Source organism: Meleagris gallopavo, chromosome 3 (genome assembly GCF_000146605.3).
Source record: "Meleagris gallopavo isolate NT-WF06-2002-E0010 breed Aviagen turkey brand Nicholas breeding stock chromosome 3, Turkey_5.1, whole genome shotgun sequence".
NCBI lineage: Eukaryota > Metazoa > Chordata > Aves > Galliformes > Phasianidae > Meleagris > Meleagris gallopavo.
In genome coordinates, this window is record NC_015013.2 from 14190035 (window position 1) to 14201037 (window position 11003).

An 11003-nucleotide genomic window follows, 5' to 3' on the forward strand; every position below is an offset into this window, starting at 1 on the left:
TTAAATTAAAGCTTTCATCTACCTCCCTCCCCAGCCCCCCCTCCGAGAAAAAAGTTCCAAAATGTACACTGGTGCTATAAATATAAATGCTACCTATGAAGAAATGTAATAATCAAGCTTTTTTCTTCAAGTTTCTTGTTTGTTTAGCAATTTATTAGACGGCTGAACCAAAGATTGATTTTATCTCATCCCTCTACTGGACACCAACTCTTAGTTTAAGAAAAAAGATTTCTGCCATGAACTGTGAGGAATGCCAAACCCTATGGATATACAGTGGTAGTTGTTCATCGGTGTTGAATGCAGCAGTCAAAAAATACACTCATCTTCCAGATAACCTCAGTGCACTTCAGGAAATCAAATATTACCTGGAAGCAATTTAGTACATATATTGGCTTTTAAAAATAAAATAAAAAATACAGCAGCATTAAACTTACTTACTCATGATACTGACATGATTAATACCATCTTAACACTCATTTCAGTCTTTCACATTATACCGTAATTACGCATAGTGGTAAATTGTTATAAAATAGTGACTTTGCTATTTGGTAGACAGGTTCTAATACTAATACCTGACTATTTTGTAGAAAACCATAGCTTTTGTTCAGTTTGAAAGAAAACATTTACATTCTAAGTACAATGCAACACTGTAATAGTTTAGGAAAAAAATATTCGATCAAGTAATGTTCATTCTGTGTTGACACGATGTAGAATAGCTTTAAAAAGGAAAAAAATGCTGTCAACTTTCATTACAAATGCAAACACACTGAGTACAACATTCATACCAGTTTTTCACCTTTTTTTGCTGAACATACAGGCTAAAAAGCTACAATGGGAGAAAAATCTGTTAACTTAAGCTTGTTTACCTTTATAAATCTGTTCAAGTCCACACAGCTTCAGTCACTTCCTGCTCTACGTATTTTAATTTATTTGGGACTCTCAAGAGCTGCGTATATGTACTATTATCAGCTACAGCACACATCCAGTATGGCGTGCTCCTTTGGACCCTCCTAATAGGACGTCTGAACATCTCCCCTCAATTCACGAGCGTTAACTCAGCGTACGGGCAGGGTCTGTATGAACTGCGCTAAACACTCATGCAAGCCCAACAAATCCACGTGGACAAACAGGGAAAAGAAAATAAAACAGCAGCATAAAGAGAACAGGGAAGGGAGGAAGAAGATTGTGGTGGGGAACATGACCAACTTTCTTCTTTCACCATATGGCTGCTCCATCAGTGATGTCAGAGGTCAGAGTACTTTTTTTTTTTTAGATGCAGTAAACATTGCACATGTCTCAAGTCTTCAGTGCAAAAGCATGGTTCGAATGCTCTTTTTGATTGTTTGGCTGTGTGTCTGAATTACATGCACTACGCAAGCCTTTTGTAGAACCAGGAGGAGACCAGGGACTCAGCTTTCTTCTTTTGTACGGAAGAGGTGCGATAGCAATGAAAAATTCCAAAAGAATATAAAACTGGGAATGTCCCAAAACACAAGACCACCCCCCACCTCCCACACACACCTTCCCCCAATTCCCCAAGCTTCAGTTTAAGTAGGCAATGTTTACTTGTTTCAGTCTGCAGAATCCAAGGTATCATTGGAAGGGGGAGGGGGAGGTGCGTATCTCAGTCTGTAAGTGCCTAAAACAGGAAAGAGAACTACTAAGTCACTGCTTACAATTAAAATGGATTACAAAACCACTACAAGGTATCAAAATGGACATGCTCTTCAAAAGGCACTATCATCCTCCAGTCCGTTTAAAGTAGGTCCTAAGATCTTACACTATTTTCTTTCAACCGCTCACTAAAAACATCAGTTTAAAAAAATAGATAGACAGCAGATACCAGATTTTACCTTAGTTGGAAAAATACAAAGAGAAGGAGACCCCATCATGGCTAGTCTTTCCTGTTCCTGTCTGACCAGACAAGTCAAGTCAGAATGGACACAGGCCAAGAATCAGAAATAGTTTATGTTCCATCTGAACGCTGAGTTTCCTGTTTTCTTTTTTGTTTGTTTGTTTTTGCATGGAGGAAGAAACAGCACGCAAGACTGCAGCCATTCCTTCGACTTCTAATTCCAATTGGTTTCTGCTTTTTTGCTGTAACTTGTCTGAGAAGTTCAAGCATATTTCATTTGTGTATTTCATGATGGGGCATAGAGGATGGCTGGTTGTGCAAAGGTAAGCTTTAGAAAAGTTGAATTATTAAATGGCCAGTTTGTTGTGTTTTTTTTGTTTTTTTTTTAATTCTTCTATATTTTCTCTGCTTTTTGCCAATGAATTCTCTCTAGAAAACACTGACCAGAAATGGAAAAATTGAAACGACATGCAAACCTCAAATGTAATACCAAAAACAAATGAGCGAAAAGAATGACAATTTAGAACAGATAGAGTTGGAATTCCCAGCTCTGAATCATGCTCATTTTCTGCTTCGCGCTGTGAATCCTTTTACCTTGCGCTGTTCTACAGAAATTTCAAGCAGAGATAAGATACTTTGCAGCTTTAGAGCAGGTCACTAATGCACAACCATTTACACAAAACATACACACGCACGCACACCTTTCTGCAAGACCAGAAACAACACATTCAGTTAGGTAAAGAGAAACTGCTAAACTCAAAAGCAAGTCCGTTGGGAGTTATCATGATTACCTTGTTGACTGGCCTCCATGGATGACTGCTTACAGTCCTGCGCATAGTGTCCACTTACACCACAATTGTAACATGAAACGTTCCCATTCTTCTTGGGTCCCGACCCATTTGTGTTGGCAACTACGTTAGGTGCTGGATATACAGGATAGAACCTCCCAAATCCTGCCATCTGCTGCATACCATAGTTGGCTTGGCTCCCCATTACTGGGTCATGCATAAGCCCGTTTGCATACGGAGACTGAGGCAGGAAGAAAGGAAGTTGCGTTCCATTGCTTTGATGTGCTTGATTGAGGTAGCTGCCATTGCAAAGTGATGGCAGAGTGAAGAAAGATGGAACTCTGTAGACTTGTCCATGAAGAGGGTTATGATAAAAATAGCTATTAATCTGAAGGCTTCCATTGGTCCCACAGCTGCACCTACGTCCACAAGAACCACAAGGACCAGATCCCAGCTGCTGTGGAGGTAACATTGTCCCATTAGTGTTATTATTTCCAACAGCGTTTATGTAGGATGTGCTGTCGCTCTGTGCAGTGCTGTGTGTTAAAGCAGGGCTTGGGCTAGGGGCAGGGCCTGGCGTGTGTGTAGGAATTGCAGGAGGAACGGAGGACTGGATCTGACCAACACCTAAACCAGCTGACTGAGGTGGTGAGGAAGTTGCTACAGTGTTTAGCACATTTGTATTCTGGTTGGGCAACACGCTGGTAGCATGAGGACTGCCTGGCAAAGCGTATGAAGCTGGTGGAGGTGGCGGTGCTGCTGTGGAGAGACCAGCTGCTGGAAGAACTACCTTCAGATTGGTAGGCTGAGGGATTGCTCCTGGGTTTCCCTCAATGTGAGGCACCATTTGATTCAGTCCTACCACCTGGGATGCAGGTTTTGTGATGGGATCTGTAGTAGGAACTGGGGATCCTGGGAAACTACCTGGATTGTGGACTGGGATAAAGGCAGTATTTGGTGATCCAATACTTAAGTTTCCTGTTGGCTGCTGTGGTCCATTAACCGTGCAACTTTCCGACGATCCCTGCGGAGAGGGCATTTTCAATCTGTGTATTGCCAAATGCAAAGCAGGGCTACCAGGCTGGACAGAATGCGGGAGAAAAGTGGATGGGACTGGCAAAGGGGAAGCCATCAGCTCAAGGCGTTTCTCAGGCTCGCCAGAAGTCACTGGGCCCATTCCACCAGGAGGTGAATTTGCAGACTCTCTCACCGGTGAGACAGCAACAGGCGTGGTAACAAGCATTCCCATTGTCTTCCCATCTGCAGATATGGGGGGCGGGACAACCGCTTCAGGCTTTTGGGCAGCGCTGTGCATCACACAGTGTAAGGCAGGCATAAAGGAAATGTGTTGAAACTTTGCATTCAAAGGATCTTCCGAAAGGCTTCCATTTTCATTATTCGCCGAAGAGATCTGAGCAGACGATTTGTTCATATTTGATGAACTGACAGCATTGTAGCCTGTGAACCTGGTTGCATTTTGATTTCCAGAGTCCTCAGAATTGCTGTCCGTGTCTGTGGAGAAAGCAGCATTTGTCAGTCAGAAGAATGAACTGAAACTGTATTAAGTCTCACCCTGGACCTACTTACATATAAAACTTAATGAATTTGATGACATAAAAGATAATGACGTCTTTCTGACTTAGACTAATTTTGAGATTATTTTCAGTCATCCAGATCAGGCTAGGTCAATCTCTATAGTTCATCTAAATCAAAATGCCTGGCTAGTGTCCTGCTTTCAGCTAGCTGTGTCTTTGACTTGGGTATGTCTGCAAATATGAACAGCAGTAAACAGGCCAAATTAGGAATTTGTATCTACCTAGAAAGACATCGATAAAGTTTGCTCAAATTTGGAAGGAGTGACAAATTAAACAGTCAACACAAAGAGAAAGACCTCTCAGACACGCTGGCATAGTTTTATAACTTTATATGTTATTTGCTGTACTGCTGAAATTTCTCAAGATACTGCCAAAGTCAGAAAAATGGGATATCATGTACAACATACATCTACATAGTGATCTAAAACTCAAACAGCTTCTGCTATTTGTTAGAAGCCCTCAAACCACACAGTCACAAAACTAAGAAAAACATCATCTTCAGCTAGTTAAATAAAAGCAGGTGATAAAATGAGAAACTAATTAAAATTAATACAAGAAAGAGATTAATATCAAGGACTATATAAGGTTCATGCACACTCTCCATAAATCCAACCTCTGTCTTTTTCTTCTTCACTGTCAAAGCTTTCCCTCCCATCGTGTCGTGGACTAGAAGGAGAACTGTAACTTTCAGATGATGTTTCTCCACACGTATCGTGACCAGATCCAGTGTCCAAATTCAGGTCTAAAAATAAAAACAAGTATTTTTCAGTGTACTGAAGTGAAATAAGATTACTTTGGTTTGCTGACATCGTGCTAGTTCAGATTTTTATTTGTTAACCTGTATTCCTACTTAAATGGATCTGTTCCCTGTACTTCCAGTGCTGTGATTCCTTGCACTGAGGACTGGTCTTGTCCTCAAGTTCCTGATGACTGAATCCTCCATGTCAAAGGAGGGGGCAATGAAAATTCACATTTATGAAGAGTAATAAAAATAATTGTCCTCATAAATTTTGTGATACTTATAAAAATCATACTACAGTAATTTCCTCTGAATGGTAACAATCAAGCATTTCCAACCAAAGAGATGAATATAACCCATGGGGAATATCAGCAAAGGCAGAAAGCTAACTCAGCAGGCAAAAATCAAAACAATATGCCTTTTCACAGTGAACTCCTCAACAACAGGACTTAAACTGCATCAACAAGACCTGTTTCAGGAAAAAGAGGTAAACTACAAAAGTGTAAAATTGCCACTTCTAGATTTCAAAAAGAATCATGGGAAACTCATTTGCTGGAAACTAAATTTCAGAGTGGGTTTAGAAACTATTATCAAAGTCCAGTATGCAAGCCAGAATGCTTTGGCTTTTGAATTCTGCCTCAGAGGTGAAGCAGCAAGACAGCTTCGTGCTCTCACACTTTGTAGGCCAGATGCTAGTATAAAGCAAACCCCACTGCCAAAAAAACTCAGTTAAAAAAACTTCAGGACAGAAAATGAACACTAGGATTTATTTGTATTATTAGTAATTGCAAGAAAATAAATTGTTAATTTATTATTACAATTGCAAATGTAACAGCTTAGGTTAAATTACTACAAAGTTGCCGTAAAGTTTTCATTTTTGATTCTTGCAACCATTTTCCTGGATTAAACCCATACGTGGTCAAGTTATTTTAAAAAGGGTTTTGAATTCCTAATATAATGTGGAACAGTCATGCCAACTTCCTATCACTGAAAAGAAAAAGCTTAAAGTCCCAGTCACAAAGTTTCAAGTCTCCAAAGCTATAAGTTACTAAGAAATGACTGACAAGCTAAAAACAGAAAGTGAAAATAGAAGAAAAAAAGAGTTAAGAGCTACTGACTCAAAACAGGACATTTCAAACAATGTCTCCATATATAAAGCTAGGCAGAGATTCAGACTGCAATGTTATTTCCTCCCCCTGCTCCCCGCTTCTCCCCCCCCAACCACCTCTCCATAGGTTGTATCAGATGACACTTGGATGTTTGCATACAAAGACAGGTAGAAAGCTAATCCCTGAGGACTGAATTGCTTCCAGCAATTGTGGGTTGCAGTTTCCTCTTGCAGTGGCCTTAACCAGCCATTCCTACCAAGCAGGCAGTTTCACATCTGTAGGTCAGTGTGTTGCAAGTGGACAGAACTCCTACGGCTAAACACTTCTTTTTAGCTTTGCAGTGTATCACACAAAATTACACAGCCTCTGAAATGTATCAGGTCATAAACACTCAGCGTGCTTTACATGACAAGAACAGCAACCAGTCAGACATGCACACACAGAGCTGTCCTTAGATTTAGTCTTCTACTTGTAGATTTCTTACCTACTTTTTCAAACTATATTGTTTTTACTAATCTTGTTAACAGTGAATTCTTAGTTTCAGTCAGATTTTAATACTGTTTTTAGATGACAAAAACTGCTCATAAAGCACATGACAGTAATTCAGCGTGCAATCTACCTGCAACTCTCAAGTTGAGAAGCGGTGACAAAGCATGAAAACTTTTTAAAGGCTGCACCCCAAGCAGAAACAAGAGCCAGACAAGGCACTTAGTAAGATGTTTTCAACACATCAGCTTATTAGGTGGTATACAAAAGGCAAAGCCTTTATCAATTTTCTGTTGTGAGAATTGAGTATAAGAGAGATGAGGTTGTATCTGGTATTAGGTTGCAAAAACATCAGGCCAGCAAAATTGATGGGTAACGCAGCCTTTTGATAATTGATAATAAAGCTTGGATGCTCAATTTAACAAGACAAAAAGACATTTGTGTTGTTCATCACTTACTGATGTACAGAAGTCTTGGTCTAGACTCTGGATTTTGCTAGATTACCTAAATTTGAAAACCCTGTTTGGGCAGCATACACAGTTCTGTATGGTAGCTCAGTAGTCACCTGCTTTACACGCTATAGCTCAACCAAATTTCACACAAGACAGTTTTCACAAAGTTCCTCACGGGCCAACTCCTCATCAGAAGGTACCAGTGAGCTGCAAAGAGATCACTGATGACAAGGCACTGGACCTCCACATGCTCAGATTGCTCAATTTCATATACAAGTAGCCCAACATGAATAAATGAGCAGAGCTGAATCGTACAATCAGCTCAGGAGGGAGCACCTTACCTTTTGCTGTCCCTGCACGGATGTGCTGTGATGCTGCAACTCTAACTCCATTTGTCCTGTTATTCAACCGGCAGTCAGCCTTCTTTGCTTTCTCCCTATGTAAACAATTCTCATGTTTGTTTCTTTCCAAATGCATTGCACAAATAAACAACTATGTAGGAAAATCAAATGTAAACAAAGGCAGTAATTCCAGGCTACAAACATATATTTCATAGGGATAACAACAAATGTAGATAATAAACAGGTAAAGGCTACTAGTGATACACCAGGCATTATAATGCCAGCAGTGCTACTAAGCACTTTGAATGAAGATCTGAAAGAAAACACACTCAAAAAAAAAGGGGGGGAAAAAAAGGGTGCAGCTGATTGTAAACTCTTCCCTGAAAGATGACAAACGTAATGGAGCAATAGTCTAGACTAGCATAAAAGCATCTGATTACAGAGTATTAGAACGACAAGAAGAATCAGGCAGAGTATTAAATAAGACAGAAACTTTTTCACGTTGCAGGATTGTTCAATAAATTCCAAAGCCTTCTAATGCACAAATTATCTTCAATAAAACATTTCACCATGTTACCATGAACCATGACCATTACCTGAGTAATATTAAAGGTTGCTGGCAAACCTTCCTCAATTTTCAGCGTTTTCTGCACAACTTTACTCTTTCAAACTTAATAATAAATACAAGGGAGAAAAAAAGGCAACTCTGTATCAGCTAAGAACCTACTTCTTTGTCTGTTCACTAAATGACAAGTGGTATTGTAGGAAATGAATGCACAGAATTACATTCTATTTTTTACGTTACTTCTTTTCAAAACATACAAGAAGGAATTCTATATAGACTAGCCTTGCAACGTGCCAGCTATTCTTTCACCAACTAAAAAACAAAGCATCTAATTGACTATCCGCTCTGTTTATCAGAGTGAATGCATTACACTTTGTTCCTCAATTACTGGTTACATTGGAAACCTACTTTTCCAGCTGTGGCTTTCCCTTCTTCTTGCTTACTGCAGATAAACTCCGTTTTTCCCCTGTATGCTAGACAGAAAACACGAGGATGTCAGTCAAAAGACAGAACTTCTTTCACAAAAAACAAACAAACAAAAACCCTAACAAAAAATACCTCCTAGACTTAAAGGTCTGTGAGTCACAATTTGTGTGCTCACAGGCACTACAGTCACACAAACAACTATTTGCATAGTGCAATCAGGCCTTCAGAATTATGTAAATTATCTTCATTTATGCTATGATCAGCAGGGACTCAGCAAATTACCGCTTCCAATTTTTCAGAAGATATCAATGAAATTACTGCTGTGAGTAAGCTCCAGGTCTTTCCTTTTGAGGATAAAAACCAACACTTTTAATCAAATATCCCCTAACAACTTCTTCCATAAAAAGAAGTTCTCTCATCAGAGTTGATAAGGCTTAAACAGATACAGAACCTTTTGATTTAACTGGAATTATCTAACTGGGGGGAGAGGGAACCCATGTGGCAAATTATTTTTAAATAGCACCAAGTTATTTGTAGATCTTGTCAAAACCAGTGCTCAGCCTTGATTGCTGCTAAACTAAACTCTGCAAAATATCACCTACAAACATACTAGAAAAATTACAACATCTCCATTTTTCTGCAAATATACTATTAGTAGTTGCTGATAATATCTCCTATTTGGCACAGGAATAGAAATTATGACAAGTCAAAAAAATGTCTATCTATGCTGTATGTGCACATCTTCAATACGGGAAGTAGCTTTTCCTGGTGCAGTACATCAAATTTTTCTTGCCTCAAACTTGCATATTTCAAGCCTGCATGATCTCTACCATTTCATCTGTGAAAGCAAATCTCAGTTCATTACCCTACTTTGTGAAATAAGGAAACTGGTTTTGGTTGGCTTGCTGCTTCCCACCCAATATCTAATGGCCAAGTTCTGCACACAGAATAAAAGCAATATTAACTAATTACAAAGTAATTTTAACATTAAAGGTTTTCCAGATGTAACACTGAGTAATATTCCTTTCCTCAATTTCAGTATTACCATCTTATTTACAAGCAATTATTCTTTTCCACTATACTTGGATGCATATAGCTTAGTTGTTAACGTAATTTCAAGTTTGTTCCTTGCAATAACACGAACTCCTCAGAACTTCTGAAATTCTCTCTGATGACAATCAGACAAGAACGTGCCTGATTAGAAATGAACATCAGACTTTTCTGATTACATACATCCTACTGTGCTACTTTAGTTATAAGCTCAAATAAAAGCTATTTATTTAAGAAGACAGTGGTAAGTAAGAATTACGAGGCATTTTCTGACCAGGGTAAGTCACAAGCAACTTTCATATCTTCTTCATCTTTGAAAACTAAATGTAACCTTATGCAGCAAACAGCCTCCTCAATTGAGAGTCACATCCTCACTTTCGAAAACACTCCTTCAGACAAAAACCAACACACCTGGTCAAGTATGTTTGTACAGTGCTCTGGGTGCTGCTGGACAATACAGGTTTTCCTTCTCCAGTCCATTACCCCATTTTGCTCAGAGTGCTGTATGTTAAGGCTATCCAGTGAAGAACACTTTGCACTGCTAGTGCTGCTGAAATGAAAAAACAAGTTATGCCAATATGAGCAAACATTCAAACTTTTTCTTTTCTTTTTTTTTTTTAATCAATGTAGGCATTTTTGTAACACGTTGGGAATCAGAGGTATTTTGTTTTCAAAAATGCTAGAAATTCAAGAGATTTTACAGATGTAAGTTACAGGAGCTGTTGTGCACTTCAGTTACAGTAATGATCTGAACATACGTGGAGTTCTTCTTGGAGTTTAATTTGATGCAAAAATTCAGAGCAACACAATTTATAAAAAACAGCACTTGAGAGAATTGTCACGGATATCTCTGCACTGTCTTTTTGCCTGCTTTCGTCATACATGATGTGGAGAAATTTTACAGACAGAAATGTATTCTGAATTTATTCTCCTTCTTCCGTATTATTAACAACAAAGCTGGAATTACTTTATAATCACTGCTTCAGAATTCATGACACATATAAGAGAAGAAGGGCTACTTACAGATCATGCTGCAGCTGTTTATTTGAGTTTCAAAATAATCTTCTTGTTTTGTATTTTTACCTTGAATATTGTTAGTTTTGAGTAGTGCTGGGAAATGGAAGTAGCATTTGGCATTTCCTTTGAGCCTTATTATGCCTTTCACTGAAGTTTCAATTAGTAGTTGCCAGCCAATAGCAACTTTTAACCAGCTCTGAGAGCATTTCTCAATGAAGACTGCTGGAGGAACTGTTCAGGGTTCTCGCAGCACCAGTAGGGCACAAGGACCTACAAACTTTTCATCTACTATTCAAAAATACGCCCTACTACTCACTGGATTTAAAAAAAAAAAGGAAAAATGAGTTAATACTTTAAAACTGTAATCTAAGTGCTCATGTTGAAAATGTAAAGCACCTTCTAATTCAGAGCTGTTGTCAAGGTAATCAAAATTACTACAGTGTGCAATGCCACTCAGATCCCACAATGGCACAAGCCAAGATCAATCCAAAGCAGAATCACATCGACGTTCCAGCAGCTACTTACCAAATGCTTCTGGAAAGAAGTGCTTGGCTACTTAAAGATGTGCAATAAAATATTA

General features: G+C 38.9%; 1 protein-coding gene across 1 annotated transcript in view; it reads right to left on the reverse strand.

Moving 5' to 3' along the window:
• Positions 1-664: 664 nt before the first annotated feature.
• Positions 665-11003, reverse strand: part of ZCCHC2 (zinc finger CCHC-type containing 2) — a gene marked incomplete at its 5' end in the record, with an annotated part of 41197 nt that continues 30858 nt past the window's right edge. Inside the window, 6 exons of the mRNA XM_010708427.2 lie at positions 665-1639; positions 2647-4155; positions 4852-4980; positions 7366-7460; positions 8339-8403; positions 9818-9956. Coding sequence (XP_010706729.2) covers positions 1572-1639; positions 2647-4155; positions 4852-4980; positions 7366-7460; positions 8339-8403; positions 9818-9956 — 2005 coding nt within the window. The remainder of the gene's footprint in view (positions 1640-2646; positions 4156-4851; positions 4981-7365; positions 7461-8338; positions 8404-9817; positions 9957-11003) is intronic.